Source organism: Physella acuta, unplaced genomic scaffold, assembly GCF_028476545.2.
Source record: "Physella acuta isolate Inbredline_101_S28 unplaced genomic scaffold, ASM2847654v3 ptg002246l, whole genome shotgun sequence".
In the NCBI taxonomy this organism is placed as follows: Eukaryota; Metazoa; Mollusca; class Gastropoda; family Physidae; genus Physella; species Physella acuta.
Window position 1 is genome coordinate 50340 of NW_026733745.1, and position 17202 is coordinate 67541.

The window sequence follows — 17202 nt, forward strand, 5'->3', positions numbered from 1 at the left end:
ATCGGATTCGAACTCGAAACTTTCTTCTTGCGCTCTACCACTAGACCATAATATTATTACTAGTGGCGTGAAATAAATTAAACTTAGAAACTGAATCTTAGCTTTTTTGTTTTTAACAAATACAATTTTGCATAGAAGAACCCAGAGGTTTCCAAACTTTATTTCATTGTTACCTCGATTGAAAAAAAATCCCAAAAATGGGCTTCTCCGCAACCCATACTCCCTTATTAGGTATACAGCGTATGGAGCCCATAAAAGACATTGAGATGACAAAACTATACAAGAGGTTGAATTAAAGAGAAGCAGATAATTTAAATAGACTTGAGTCCGTGGGACATCGATAACTTCATCCAGCTCTGGTGAGTATCTGGCTGTTATCCATTGGAAAACAGGGGTCGAAAATATGTCTTTCGTTATATTAAACATAACTTTTTTTTTTAATTTTTTTTTTTTTTAGTTTGAAATAGGTTTAGAGCTTTAACTATTTCACTCGAACTGTTGCTCCACGCAAGCAAGGAGCGTTGCACTACAAGCAGGTTAAAATGAACATATACCTTGTTAAGAGTCGTGAAATAATTGCACGAAGAGAGAATCTTGCATATACAATTCGAATACATTTCTATGATGAACAGCATTTTTCATTTTTTTTTTTTTTTAAATTTTATTTTTTTAATGTAGAAATATAATTTTAATTATGCAACTGGAAAAGCATTTATTGTTGTAAAAAGCACGCAAAAAAAGTGCCGCCGCATGTTATTTTTTTTTACAATATGCGTATCAACGCAGATTATAATTTATCCGACGCTGTTTATTTATTTTTTTATTTTTTTAATACTTTTATTTGCAATTAAAACAAGTACATCAACATCAAATTCTTTATATAATTTCGAACATCAAATGAAAGCGAAAGGTTTTGCAAATGTGCATAATAAATATTTACATGAAGTTATGTATGTAATTATAAACAACTTGTTTTTTTGTTGTTTTTTTTTGCCTCAGACATGTAATTTTCAGCGTCAGTTGTGTGTTCGCTTTAGTATTACAGTTTTCATCATCGGCTTGTGAGGACTGATACATATTTACAATAATATTTCTTTCTTACTTGTAGCCTACTTTCATTCATTTAAGATGGTTTACTTATATTTATTTTTATTATTTTTTTTTTAAATACTTTTATTTGCAATTAAAACAAGTACATCAACATCCAATTTTTTAACATAATTTTGAACACCAAATGAAAACGAAAGGTTTTGCAAATGTAGATAATGAATATTTACATGATGTCATGTATTTGATTATAAAAAATTGCAAAGGATGACAGTAAAAGGGGTGAAGGTCAAAAGAAAGTGTCAGAAGTCTGGGTGGGGAGAGGAAAGGAAATTTTTCAGAGAAGGTCAATGGGACAGTGAAGCATTTTCTATGTAGGGAAACAACTTAAGTTGACTAGTTGGAAGGGTGTTGTAGTGGTCGCATTGAGTTTTCAAAAGGTTGCAGTGTGAAAGATGAGGGAAAAGAGACAAGATTTAGAACTTTAAATAAGTTCTGGATATTGATGTTGCGGTGGGTGGTGGGGTGGTTGGAACAGTTAAAGGGATTGTGGGGTTATCATGTATGAGGGTAAAGTGGATAGAGGGGGAGAGAGGAGGGGGTAGATTTTTTTTTTATTTTTATTAATTCAATTGTTTTAAACATTGAAATCAGTAATATTAATATATTTGATAGTTTTTACACAGCATCAAAGACATGAACAATGAACATCAATTGCATATATAATAATCTTTTTTTTTTTTTTTTTTTTTTTTTTTTTTTTAAATACTTTTATTTGCAATTTAAAACAAGTACATCAACATCAAATATATAATAATCAAAGATGGTTTACTTATACATTTTTTTTTTTTTTTTTTTTTTTTTTTTTTTTTTCAGCTTTAAACCAGGACTTTATTTTTTTTTAAATGTATGTACAAAATAATACCATGTGGTCACTTTTCTCTCATTTTGTGGGTTAACCATAACATCAGACTAACCTTCCAACAAACATGCAACATTTTCATCAAATAACATGGCAACCAATCTTATGCCAACATGAGTCAAGGAGTTGGAGTCAGGAGTTTTCAGAAAAATTTTAGTATACTTTACGTGAACTAAATTAGCTATAGTCTCTAGTACTTTTAGGTAGGTGTAGGAGTCAGTTGCAGAAAACTTTTAAGTATATTCTATGTATGCTAAATTAGCCCAGAGTATCCAGTAGATACTACCAACCAGAATTACATCTAAACAGGTAATAGATAATTCTAGGCAAAACTACATGTGTTGTAAGTTTATCAGGAGATATGAATAATATATAAAAGATAAATGTCTATCATTCGATTCATGTACATTAAGACAATAATTTTAAAAAGATGCTAAATAATTAAACCCATGTGAAATCATTCAAAACCATTCTCATCTCACATAGACACTAGCTTGCATTCGTCCACTCTTTAGTGGTGAGCTAAGTGATAACTCAAGTGATTTAAAAACAGGTCTCTCCCCATGACTTTTTATTATTATTAATGTACCCAACAGAAACCAAAAAAATCACCAACATAGCATACAATGACCGTTTCACTTATTCAATGGCTTAATATTGCACCCTAACAATCCAGGACCACTCCATGTTGATGGTGTGATATTTACATTAAAAACACGACCATTCCGCTGTAAAACAACTCTCAGTGGTTTATCTTTGGAATGCTGTACAACTGTAGCCACTGACTGCATATTGGTAAAGTTCTCAGACATGACTGATCCAAATTCTATCAACTGATCCCCCACTTCTAGTCCCCCATGAGCAGCTGGTGAGCCCTGGTCCACCCTGTCAATTAAAGCAAATGGAATCCGTTCTGTTTCCATTATTTCATCTCCTGATGTGATTGTGCATGTGTTAAGAGACTCGCCTGCCTTATTGGCACGAGCTGTTTGGTGGATATTTATCAATTCTTCTTCAATTTCTTTCATGATTGAAATATGATCGTTTTGAAGGCAGGAAATCTGGTGTCTGGCATGACGACATGAGTACACATCAATGTCAGACCTTGGAAAACCTTCTGCATCCACCAATGGTTCATTCAGTCCAACACTTTTTTGTGATTCTAGGAGGTCCATAAACTGTTTTATGTTACTTTCGATTTCTTGTTTTCTTTTGCTTAGCTCTTGGAAGCGCTTGGTGGCCGCCATTTTAGTTTATACAAAGATCTAATACAAATGATTTTTCAAATTAATTAAAAAGCTTTGTATGAGATTTATCAAGTCTAATAAATTAATATCTATGAACGGTATTGTTTTCAGTTCTATAAAACTATATACAACTGATATTTGCAATATGAATAAGATAAATATACACTGATAATTAAAAAAAACTAATACTTCCTTTCGAAAAATAAAAGAAACTATAATGCTCAAGTTAACTGAGTTCTTTTTCTTTTTGATTTATGTGCATGTTTAATGATTTTCTCATCATAGTTATAAATTGTGTCCCTTAGTTGTTTTTCATTTCATAAATCGGAAATTACTAGCAAAATGTACTAATCATGTAAAAGTAATTCTATATTTCTTAACTTATTGCGGAACAAATTTTGTTTTGGGGGCCCATGGTGCTGGGGATTTAATTCCTCATCTACTGTAAAATACGCGTAAATAACGAGGCTATAATAGTAAATTAACCCGTTTAGCCAGTTACACTTTAGCCGGTTATAATTTAGCCGGTTACAATTTAGCCGGTTACACTTTAGCCGGTTACACTTTAGCCGGTAACACTTTAGCCGGTAACACTTTAGCTGTACCTGTAGCCGTAACAGTGAAGCTGTATCTGTAGCCGGTAAACACTGAAACTGTACCTGGAGCAGGCTAGCTACGTCTGTTACATGTTCTAAGCTTCCCTCTCTCGCGTTCATAAAGCGACATCACATGTACAAAACATTACGACCTTTGACCTACGACGAGATGAATGAATTAGCCAGAAAAATAAACATTTCTATGACACACCATCTTATGACACATCATCTTATGACACAACATCTTACGACACATCATCTTATGACACAACATCTTACGACACAACATCTTACGACACAACATCTTATGACACAACATCTTACGACACAACATCTTATGACACATCATCTTATGACACAACATCTTACGACACAACATCTTACGACACAACATCTTATGACACAACATCTTACGACACAACATCTTATGACACAACATCTTATGACACAACATCTTATGACACAACATCTTATGACACAACATCTTATGACACAACATCTTATGACACAACATCTTATGACACAACATCTTATGACACAACATCTTATGACACAACATCTTATGACACAACATCTTATGACACAACATCTTATGACACAACATCTTATGACACAACATCTTATGACACAACATCTTATGACACAACATCTTATGACACAACATCTTATGACACAACATCTTATGACACAACATCTTATGACACAACATCTTATGACACAACATCTTATGACACAACATCTTATGACACAACATCTTATGACACAACATCTTATGACACAACATCTTATGACACAACATCTTATGACACAACATCTTATGACACAACATCTTATGACACAACATCTTATGACACAACATCTTATGACACAACATCTTATGACACAACATCTTACGACACAACATCTTACGACACAACATCTTACAACACAACATCTTATGTCACAACATCTTATGACACAATATCTTATGACACAACATCTTATGACTTAACATCTTATGACACAACATCTTAGCTGACACAACATCTTATGACACAACATCTTAGCTGACACAACATCTTATGACACAACATCTTATGATACAACATGTTATAAAACATCCTAACACAGCATCTTTGCTGACACAACATCTTGCCTGACACAACATTTTTACACATCTTGTAAAACAACTCTCCTGTTTAAAGCCCCTGTTAATCTTATAATAAAATGCCAAGCTGCAGTGACATGACACGACGGCAGACCTTGTCAGCGAAGATGGATCGTCTGCTTCAAGTTTTTTTAAAAACTGAACTCTACTGCACGTCACTTGTCTAAACTTTGGTTTATTTTTATGTGACTCTTTTTTTTTTTTACATGACCTATGACCCCACAAAATAGAAACTTCCCTTTCTTTGAAGTCGTCTTGTATGTTTCCAGCTTAATGTAAACATCATTTTAAAGCCAACCCCTCCCTCCCCCCCCCCCCCCCCCCAATAGAAAGTTTATAAATGATACTTTTGCGGAACTTATAAAAAACCCTATTGATGCTTCATAGATCTGTATATGAATGAATGTATACATTTATATATAGACCTATATATAACGGTCCGTAAACATAACACTCATACCGGAAATCGTTCCCGGTCTTTCTGCCCCCCCCCCGCCCCTAACCACCACCACCGCCCCCTCCTATCGTCGCCTTGGATTGTGTCTCAGTGAATGGCCCTTCAAAACGGGTTCTTAGTTCTTGTAGAATTGCACCTCGTGACCCTGCAGTCTATATTTACCTACAAGTAAAGGTGTGAGATATGCGTGTTCACACACCTGGATAACACTTGTTTACATATTGTGGGGGTGGGGAGGGAGGAGGTGTGGGTGAGTGGGTGGGGGAGGGTGTGGGACGTGACCTACAAGACAGCAGAAATCTGGCATTCAACTGTGATGATAACCTTGCAAGCTGCATGAATATAGTGGGCAGCGATGTTCGGTTTATTTAGAATACCTTAATGTATCATAGCTCCAAAGAAAGGTCACTGCGATGTAAAGAATTAACCAAAATAAATGAAGGAAAAAGTGTTGAAGACAGCATTACCCAATACAATAATCAGATTCTATCTCAATTTTTTTTTGTTTTGAAGTTCCGACTTAGTGTTTGATTTAGTGTTGATGGTTAAGGTTATGTTTCAAAGTGTAGGTGTAGTTACATATGATGCAGTGGGTAAACGCTAGCGCATGTGACGGTTAGGTCTGAGTTCGAGTCCTGTTTTAGTATCAGCCGTGTGCCATCCTAGATTCACAACGTTGTGTTGTGTTCCAGACATACCCTATATTATGTTGGGCGCGCGACTCAAACAGATGAAACCAAAAAGCTACTAGGTGTAGTGCCGAGATTCAGAAATATACGAGCTCTACTTCACCTGCCCTATTGACCATCAGGTCTAATAAATGTTTGATGCTTTTATTTTTTATTAATCCAATGACTGTTCATTCATAAAAGAATACTTTAAACTGTGTCGATAGTTAGCTCTACAATCTTAGTTCCACAATCTGATTTACTTAGCTCTAAAGTCCACTTTAGTTTAAGTTAGCTCCTAAGTCGTTGGTAGTTAGCTCCAAAATATTTAATAGATAGCTCCGCAATCTGCTCCATGACCTGCCGTAATTAGCTCCATAATATTTCGTAGTTAGCTCCACCGTGTGCTGTAGTTAACTCCATAATCTGATGTAATTAGCTCCATAAAATGCCGTAGTTAAATCCATAATCGGTTGTAATTAGCACCACAATATGATGTAATTAAATCTGTAATCTGATGTACCATATATGATGCAATTAAATCCATAATCGGATGTAATTAGCTCCATAATATGATGTAATTAAATCCATAATCTGATGTAATTAGCTCCACAATATGATATAGTTAAATCCATTATCGGATGTAATTAGCTCCATAATATGCTGTAGTTAAATCCATAATCGGATGTAATTGGCTCCATACTATACTGTAATTAAATCCATAATCTGATGTAATTAGCTCCACAATCTAACGACTTAACGTAATGAATGTGACCCGTGAAAGCTGGACATTGAAACAGACTTGACCAAAAATTATTTGACAAGGCTGGACCAAGGAATGGCGACTGGACTGGGTACGATCGTCACTACAACAATGTACTGACAACTACTGAACTTTGTACCTGGACACCTTAATAAAAAAAAAAAACTGCCCTTGATATCTGATGCTAAAAGTATTTTTCTCTTACAAATTCATGCATCTGATATCAAAGGGAGTTAACACTTTTTCAAAGAGCATCTCATCTTATTTTAAACCTGCAATATGCCACTATTTATTTTTTAACGGCTTTTGATTTTAAAAATCCCCTACGCCTTTTTTTTATTTAGCTTGACATTTATTTCTTTTTTTAAATGTGTCTATTTCATTTCATTTTTTTTTTAAACTTTTTACAGTGTGATATTTTAATTAAACTATTTCTGAAGCTTTTATTGGGGTTTTTTTGTTGTTGTTTTTATTTTTTTATTATTTTGTTTTGGTACTTTTTGGCTTTTTACTCTTTAATTTGGCTTTTAATTTTTATCTGGCATTGCAAGAAATAAAAGATGGGTTCTGCGGATGTTGTTTTACCAAAGTTAATTCCCTTCACCCCTCCCTACCCCACTATCCTACACTGCAGACGCTCAAAAATGTCTGTAGGCCTACATGAAAAATATCAACCTTCGCTAGCAACCGCTGAAACGATTAGCTCCAGGTGCCAATACAGTTTCAGAACTTGAGAATCCTCGGTGGACCTCTGGTCCCTTAAGCACCATCAAGACGAGTCTCCGTCTGTTTAGAGAGTACGCAGGGGACAGTAAGTTCGGGGTATGTGTGGCACGTATCTCAAACAAGGGGGCGTGTCGGGTCAAAGGTCAAGAGCCTTGACATGGAAGTCATTCAGGGCTGTTGTTTTTTTTTTTTTTTAGTTTTTTTCAAATACCGAAGTAACACTAATAAACCTAAAGATTACAGCACAGTTTACAAATTACAACATCGAATATATTTAAATTGAGAATAAAATCTCCGACACATTTTAATCAAACATCATTAACCAGTTTATCACTGTTTATACCCTAAATTCCGCGTTGAAATGACCCTCTGTTTTTCCCATAAAATACAAAGATTATATAGAGAAATACGACTGGTCAGTTTTGGCCCATTTCCAGATTTTTTCCGGACATGGCGAGTTTTTTTCTGACACCCCTAGGCGATCTTCTACCATCTCACAAAATATTAAGGGGGGGGGGGGGGGAGGTCGTTCGGCAAAAGTTTTTTTTTCGTAATATAGCCCATATAAGGCGCCGGTCAGTCGAGGTCAGTTTTGACCCCCTCTCCGTGGACTTTTCGGCCAACCGTCACCGGCCCTCGTGTTCTATCGCCCCAAGGCATCATCGTGCCAAATTTGATGGGCCTGCGTCGCCGGGAAGTGCACCTGACCACTTTGCTTTATATAATTTTATATATATATATATATATATATATATATATATATATATATATATATATATATATATATATATATATATATATATATATAATAGGCCTAATGTGTGTACGTGTTTAATTGTTATTACTACTTTCGTACAGTTTAAAAATGTTTTGTTGTTGTTCGCTAATTCTCATTTTAAGAATGCAAAGCAAACAAGGGAAACAACTTACTCCTATCTTCCAAAACATATAATTAACATGGTATTGAAATTATTATTTTTATTAAATTGAGCTATCTATTAAAGTGGAAAATATAAATATAAGACTTTGCATATGATGTTTCTCTGAACCCTAAATATTTTAAACTTAATTTTTTATTTGATATATTATTTAAATATAAAACCCTTGGCTGTATCGTTAAACTAATTTATAGACCTGTAAAACTTTTCTTGTAACAATGCTAAATAGACTCAAATGTCAATTTCAAATATTTATTTTAAATGTCCATTTGACATTTTTATTTTCAGCTTGTTTTTTATAAAGTAAAATTGTAATTAGACGTTAGGTATTAGTTCTATGTATAAGTAAACCATAAAGAAGTATTACTATTGTAAATATATATCAGTCCTCACAAGCCAATGATGAAAACTCTAATACTAAAGCGAAAATTCAAGGCTAACTGACGCTGTAAATTACATGTCTGAGGTGGAAAAAAAATAGATATCCCTGTTCGTAAACGAAATATCTTTTAAGAGCCGACCCGCGGCATATCATACGCCGCTATTTAGTTGTTGTTTTTTCTACTTTTCAGTAATTTATAATTTGTGAATTCGACAGTACCAACGCTGCCATTGAAAATATTTCTTTAAAACACTATAAGAAGCTCGTTAAGGACGATAACCCTTCCCCCCTCCCCCTCCGTTACAGTAAACTTCACTTAGTTACTCCCCCCCCCCCTACGTTTAAAATCGTTTCAAACTAAATTATCTGCCCCTAATACTCGTCACTAAACCCGGCTCTGCTTGTAAACATTTAGCGTGAACCACAGCTCACCAGACCATGTAGGGGTGGGGGTGGTAGGGAGCGCGCTTACAGCTTGTTTTTTAGCGTCTCCCAGAAGAGAATTATATATATATATATATATATATATATATAGATAGATAGATAGATAGATAGATAGATAGATAGATAGATAGATTCTTAAACAGAAGGGAACGAACAAATTAAAATGTAACAAACGCTTTAGTCTGACATATACAACTGAGGCAACCCATATAGAGGAGCAGATGCTATGGTGTGCATAGGCCCACACAATCAATTGTATTTGCCTAAAACAATTTTAGCTTCTCTTTTAATCACCAATTCTACTTCAATTCCTTTTTTACTTTCTCGTATATACGAAGTATAGAGAAAGTCTTGTAATCGTGCAAAAAAATTTTGTTTGCAAATCTCGAAGTTTTACACCTCACTGATACGGAAAAACATAATTTTGCAATCTTGTCCGTATGTCTGTGTGTCTGTCTGTTTGTGTGTAAACACGATTACTTGAGTACCGTTACAGCTAGGTTGATGAAATTTCATATATAAGTATTTTATCAAAATCGTAGACACCTATCAACTTTTGAGCGAATTCCAATAACCGGAATTGGTACTTTTTCTACTTTGAATTTTGCGAAAGCCTATAACTTGAGTACTATTTCAGATAGATAAATGAAATTTCACGTGTAAGTAAAAGATCTAATTCTCTACTTTCTGTCAAATGTTGAGTAATTTCCGTTGACCGGAAGTACTAATTTACGCTGTTTCCGATTTCTCAAAAACGCACGTACATTTATAAAGTACTAATAATATTGCTCACTATTATGAACATCTTTATTTGGCGTTCGCTTGGTGCGCAATTCTTTTTTCTATGAGATTCTATTCTATTTTAAAAAGTTTAAGTATTTAAAATGGATTAAAAATCATAACTATATCCCGAGTTCCCATCCCCTGTTGTTTTATATAAGAATATTCGAGAAAATTTAGGGGAGATCACTCCCGGTTTATTTTTCTGTTGTGATGCTTCTATCTCCTTCACTACCTCTCTTTCTCTCTTTCTTTATATATATATATATATATATATATATATATATATATATATATATATATATATATATATATATATATATATATATATACTAGCGTGCCCGTCGCAGCGCGTTGCCGCAGTCTCAGAAGAAAGTCCGACGAAATATTATAAGAATGTTTCATTAATGTGTTACCAATCTTAGACACATGACCTTGTTTTTTTTTAACTGAGTTATTTTAATGTAATCAATGCTGGCGCTATATTTCTTGGATCATATTTGCGAGGCACGGGTTCGCCCACAGAATGCCCTGAGTGTAGGTTAACCACTCTCCTTAACAGTGAGGTAAACATACTCCGACATCCACCCAGGTGTCAGGGAAATAGCACGGCGCTATCGGGAGCCCCAGGATACACTACGGCAGAGGCTCGCTGGCTCGAGTTAATCGTCGAATGTCGTGTGCCACCGTGTCTACTATAGTGTGCTCGTTAAAACTAACTAATGCGCTAAAATGCTCACATAACAGCTCGGGGCGTCAAATCGCATCCTGTCGGGGTGCGGGTGGATGCGCCTGATTCAATAGGGCTGGTAAGTAGGTCACCAACCAGTTCTATGGCTCATGCAGGTTTTATTGAGCATTAGAACTGATTGGTGACCTACTTACCAGCCCTATTTAGTGAATGACTATAATACAATATCTTATCCATATTCTGTTGTACTCTGTCGGAGGACGCGTCTGATTCGAGTTCGTGAGCCACTATGGCAATCCACTGTATTCATAGCCTATGGAACTCTTTAAAACGAAAGTAGACGCAATAGTCCTCGCATAATAGCCAGGGCGCCAAATCGCAACTTGTAGCGGTGCAGGCTGGCGCGGGTGATTCAATTTGTGAGCTACTATAGCAATTCATTATATTCATAGCCGGGTGAGTCCGGGGCGCCAACAGTCCTTCCAATAACCCCAGTCAAACTGTTTGTTTCAGACTTTTTTTTTAAGGGCACTTAAAATTTTCGGTGGGGGGGGAGGGAGGAGGGGGGGAGTGCCTGAAGTCAAATTTCCCAGCTAATTAAGTCCGTGAAAAAAGTTTCGAGAATTTTCTCGAAATTCCGCCTAAAATTCCTAAAATTTTCACACCACCAAGCGGGTCGAGTCTGCAAGTCGTTTGGCCAGGTTTGCACAGACTTTTTTTTTTTTTTGCTTTGCCTGGTTTGGCTGTAGGATGCCAATGCATTTCTCTTGTGTTAAACCAAATATCCAATTTGGCAGCTCAGTCGTTTGCAAGTTACAGGTAGAATTTAAAAAAAAATGTTTTTAGATAGACCAAACGGAATATCAAGTTTTGTTAGGTTGTTTTCATTAAGAATAAGACAGTATATAAAATAATATAGCTTAAGTTTGTTTTTCTATATAAAAGATGTATTTATGTTTTAAAATCTATTTTTTTACGTTTCTGTATTAAGCGGAAAGTATGTGTGTGTGGGGGGTGGCGGTAAACGAACGTCAAATTATGCAATAGAATTAAGCCAAGTTTGGTTATAAACTACCGACATTTTTTTTTCTTTCCTTTTTTTTGTACATGTAAAAGTATGTTACTGAGAGAGTTTTGATGTTTCATTTATTCCAAGACATTTTGCTGACTTTTTATGAGTAGCAAAAACTGACGCTTTTGTTGAGAAAAAAAATTCGAAACAAAAAAAAATGTTACAGAAAATGCCAGTGGGTTAGAGCTGTCGAAACACCATTTGGTCAGGTCGGCCCAAACTTTGTCGACCAACATAAAGACGTGTCCGCGTCACTTTTAGGACGAGTACGAGCGACCGTCGGACGACAGTTGGGCGACGGTTGGCGGTCGAGATGTTTGTTGTTTGTCGAGTCGTGTGGAGCTCTTGACCCAGTTAGACAGGCTACATCCGCACCGGACCCCGGCTGTGGTGGAGTTATTGGTCGGAGGGGTGGGGTTCACATGGAGACGGCAATTATGTATAGATGTAAATGCACACAAATACGCCCAAGCACAAGCACACACACATACACACACACGCAATATATATATATATATATATATATATATATATATATATATATATATATATATATATATATATATATATATATATATATATATATGGGACGTATTTGATAAATGGCCTATATTGTATACAAAATCTTTATATCAGTGACTATGTAAAATGCACCCCTCAAATCACTGTAAACCAATTGTGGAATATTCATGTGGCACTATAATCGAGTACAATTATGGCGATGTATATTACAGCATCGATACTGGCTTCACCAATCAGCGCCTTCCTTATACCATCAAGGTAAATACAACCTTACGCTAGGGGCGTTTTTATTTTATTTATTGTTCATAACATACTGTGAAAGGTCAAGGTCATCTAAGATAAAGGACAAAGGTCAAGCGCAGAGTGGCTGCATCTCCATTAAGAGAAATAAGCAAAAAAATTAGCTTTGAACCTAAAGCGAAGTATTTTGTTTAGAGGGGCGTAAATTGAGTCAAACCTTGACGCGGGTAATTTTAGGATCAAAAAGTTTCAAAGACTTTATTGTGCGTCATCTGTAGAACTAGTGTAGGGAGGGGGGAGGGGTAATTGAGTTAAATGAAAACAGTGATCCTCAAGGTGTTAAAACTTCAACACTGATTTGTTTACATCAGGGGTAAACAAATCTTCCTTGGCGTGTAATTTTTTTTTCTCGTTTGATATTTCGCGTTGCCTTTTCGTGAAAATGTTAGTTTTGAGTGTAGGGTACTTTACTTACACCAGTTCATTTCAAATGTCGACTTTTTAAATCACTGGAAAAGAGACGGTTACTTAACCACGTCATTGTATCACCGTTTGTTCTGTTATGTTTTACAATGTATTACAGTATGTTCTGTTATGTTTTACAATGTATTACAGTATGTTCTGTTATGTTTTACAATGTATTACAGTATGTTCTGTTATGTTTTACAATGTATTACAGTATGTTCTGTTATGTTTTACAATGTATTACAGTATGTTCTGTTATGTTTTACAATGTATTACAGTATGTTCTGTTATGTTTTACAATGTATTACAGTATGTTCTGTTATGTTTTACAATGTATTACAGTACGTTCTGTTACGTTTTACAATGTATTACAGTATGTTCTGTTATGTTTTACAATGTATTACAGTATGTTCTGTTATGTTTTACAATGTATTACAGTATGTTCTGTTATGTTTTACAATGTATTACAGTATGTTCTGTTTTTATGTTTAACAATGTATTACAGTATGTTCTGTTGTGTTTTACTATGTATTACAGTATGTTCTGTTGTTATGTTTTACAATGTATTACAGTATGTTCTGTTGTTATGTTTTACAATGTATTACAGTATGTTCTGTTATGTTTTACTATGTATTACAGTATGTTCTGTTATGTTTTACAATGTATTACAGTATGTTCTGTTGTTATGTTTTACAATGTATTACAGTATGTTCTGTTATGTTTTACTATGTATTACAGTATGTTCTGTTATGTTTTACAATGTATTACAGTATTTTCTGTTGTTATGTTTTACAATGTATTACAGTATGTTCTGTTATGTTTTACTATGTATTACAGTATGTTCTGTTATGTTTTACAATGTATTAAAGTATGTTCTGTTGTTATGTTTTACAATTTATTACAGTATGTTCTGTTAAGTTTTACAATGTATTACAGTATGTTCTGTTATGTTTTACAATGTATTACAGTATGTTCTGTTGTTATGTTTTACAATGTATTACAGTATGTTCTGTTGTTGTGTTTTACAATGCATTACAGTATGTTCTGTTGTTGTGTTTTACAATGCATTACAGTATGTTCTGTTATTATGTTTAACAATGCATTACAGTATGTTCTGTTATTATGTTTAACAATGCATTACAGTATGTTCTGTTATTATGTTTAACAATGCATTACAGTATGTTCTGTTATTATGTTTAACAATGCATTACAGTATGTTCTGTTATTATGTTTCATTCATCAACACTCATCCACTCAAAGACAAAAATTTCTCATCTTCCAAAAACACTGCTTTTACTTTTCATAACACGATGTCACTATATGCCACATTTAAACTCTTGACTTCACCGAACGCCACATTTAAACACACAACTTGATTAAATGCCACATTTAAACACACAACTTGATTAAACACCACATTCAAACATACGACGCCACATAAATACTTAACCACGTCCCCAATAATATCAAACTTTAAAATCTACTTTACTACTTTAAAACCTCACCAAAAAAATCTATACTCAAACACTTCTCTTCCTAGACCTCTCCGTCCTACATAACCTGCCGAAACCAAAACATTAAAAAAAACCTACAGCCAAATCTACAACCCTTCTCTAAACAAGCAACACATTCATGGGATCTGCCATCCACACAATGTTACCTTTATATTTCATGCTGTAAGATGTAAAAACGTGTACGCTGAATCTGTATGTAAATAGCTATATGCTTCTCGTGGGATAGGTCTTCCCTGAGTGTGTTTTTAGAGAAAACGATAATTTTAGTTCACTTAATGACCTACAACACACCGTTAATGTGTTATTCTGAAAGGTGTCTTGGGTTTGCTTGGCGCCAGTTCCACCTTAAGTCCCATCCAACACAACCCAATCAACACGTCCCATCCAACACGTCCCATCCAACACGTCTTATCCAACACGTTCCATCCAACACTTTCCATCCAACACATCCCATCCAACACGTCCCATCCATCCAACACGTCCCATCCAACACGTCCCATCCAACACGTCTTATCCAACACGTTCCATCCAACACTTTCCATCCAACACATCCCATCCAACACGTCCCATCCATCCAACACGTCCCATCCAACAACACGTCCCATCCAACACGTCTTATCCAACACGTTCCATCCAACACTTTCCATCCAACACATCCCATCCAACACGTCCCATCCATCCAACACGTCACATCCAACACGTCACATCCAACCATCTCCAATCCTCCACTACCAGCACACCATCCCACCATAACCACCAACGAAGTACCATCTCATCACTTCCATCCCACTACAATCCCCTATCACTCACCCACCTCAGCCAACCCCTTCACCCTCTTGAGCATCCCCCCCTCCCCCCACCGAGCGAAATGGAATTTACATAGAAAATATATACTTTTACCAGTGTCCGCCCCTCCCCACTCCCCAAAAATATATCAAGTGCCCCCCCCCCCCCGGAGAAAAAAGTCTGAAAGAAACACTGAGGACAACCCCCGTCCCAAATACCACACCCCTAATGTCTTGCCTGACCTTTCTCCAGCAGTCACTCTCTTATTGTATTCCATTTTGTCTCACCCTGCTGTAGAAGACCCAGACATTTGACGCGGGACTGTATCATTTTCGTCAGAAAACATCGCTTAATTCAACACATGGGCATATCATGCTCGCCTTGTGGCGTTATCTTAAAGGGCGTTGGTTAAAGGGGCGTCGTCTTTACAGGGTGTCAATATGCGCCCACTTAAGAAGTGCTGTCATCAAGATAGTTGCTTAAGATGGTCTAAGGTTGCAAGAAATTAGTGGATGGATCTGAAATCATCCCCAGATGGCCCAAAAGCTGTCTTTCGGGGCCTAAAAGTCATCAATGGATGGCTATCAAGTCAACAAGATATGGTCATTGAAGTCATTATTTAGTGGCGCCCTTGTTCATTGGTGGTTTACCAACTAAGAAATTAGATGTCTGCTCACAAGAGACAGAAATCCCAGGAGATTATTTTAGCGCCACGCCCTCATGGAATTGAAAAAAAAATCTTTTTTTTTTCTTTTCTCACTGGCGAAAATTTCAGCCCCCCCCCCCCTCCACTGGCGTCAACTCATCCACCCACTGGCGTCAACTTATCCACCCACTGGCGTCAAGTCTCCCGCCTACTGGCGTCAACTTATCCACCCACTGGCGTCAGCATATCCACCCACTGACGTCAGCATATCCACCCACTGGCTTCAAGTCTCCCTCCTACTGGCGTCAACTTATCCACCCACTGGCGTCAGCATATCCACCCACTGGCGTCAAGTCTCCCGCCTACTGGCGTCAATTTATCCACCCACTGGCGTCAACTTATCCACCCACTAGCGTCAACTTATCCACCCACTGGCGTAAACTTATCCACCCACTGGCGTCAAGTCTCCCACCCACTGGCGTCAACTTATCCACCCACTGGCGTCAACTTATCCACCCACTGGCGTCAACTTATCCACCCACTGGCGTCAACTTATCCACCCACTGGCGTCAACATATCCACCCACTGGCGTCAACTTATCCACCCACTGGCGTCAACTTATCCACCCACTGGCGTCAACTTATCCACCCACTGGCGTCAACTTATCCACCCACTGGCGTAAACTTATCCACCCACTGGCGTCAACTTATCCACCCACTGGCGTCCATTTATCAACCCACTGGCGTCAACTTATCCACCCACTGGCGTCAACTTATCCACCCACTGGCGTCAACTTATCCACCCACTGGCGTCAACTTATCCACCCACTGGCGTCAACTTATCCACCCACTGGCGTCAACTTATCCACCCACTGGCGTCAGAACTCCCCCAAAATCCCGCAAGTCGCACCACGTAAGCACCTTGTATATTGGGTTCCTCCTGGAATAAGACTGAACTCTCCGGCCCGTCGACATCTCGATAAGACCAATGTCTCTACTAAACCTTATATCCATGCTTTCACATGTCAAATAGTTCTCATCCCCAGACGCATGATTTCTGAATGTGTCGCATACAGTGGTGTAGGCAAGGGGCGGGGCAAGGTGGGGGGTTAACCCCTTCCATGAACCCCCATATATATATATATATATA

The 17202-nt window shown here is 36.7% G+C and overlaps 1 protein-coding gene across 1 annotated transcript; it reads right to left on the minus strand.

Annotated features, from left to right (window-relative positions):
- Positions 1–1931: 1931 nt before the first annotated feature.
- On the minus strand, positions 1932–3216 carry LOC131932657 (26S proteasome non-ATPase regulatory subunit 9). The gene has a single exon (XM_059289596.1). The coding sequence runs from the start codon at positions 3214–3216 to the stop codon at positions 2605–2607; it is 612 nt and encodes a 203-aa protein (XP_059145579.1). The 3' UTR covers positions 1932–2604.
- Positions 3217–17202: the final 13986 nt, after the last annotated feature.

What these genes read in the sequence shown, in the direction of transcription:
- LOC131932657 (XM_059289596.1), bottom strand. Translation starts at nt 3,216, where the DNA reads ATGGCGGCCACCAAGCGCTTCCAAGAGCTAAGCAAAAGAAAACAAGAA.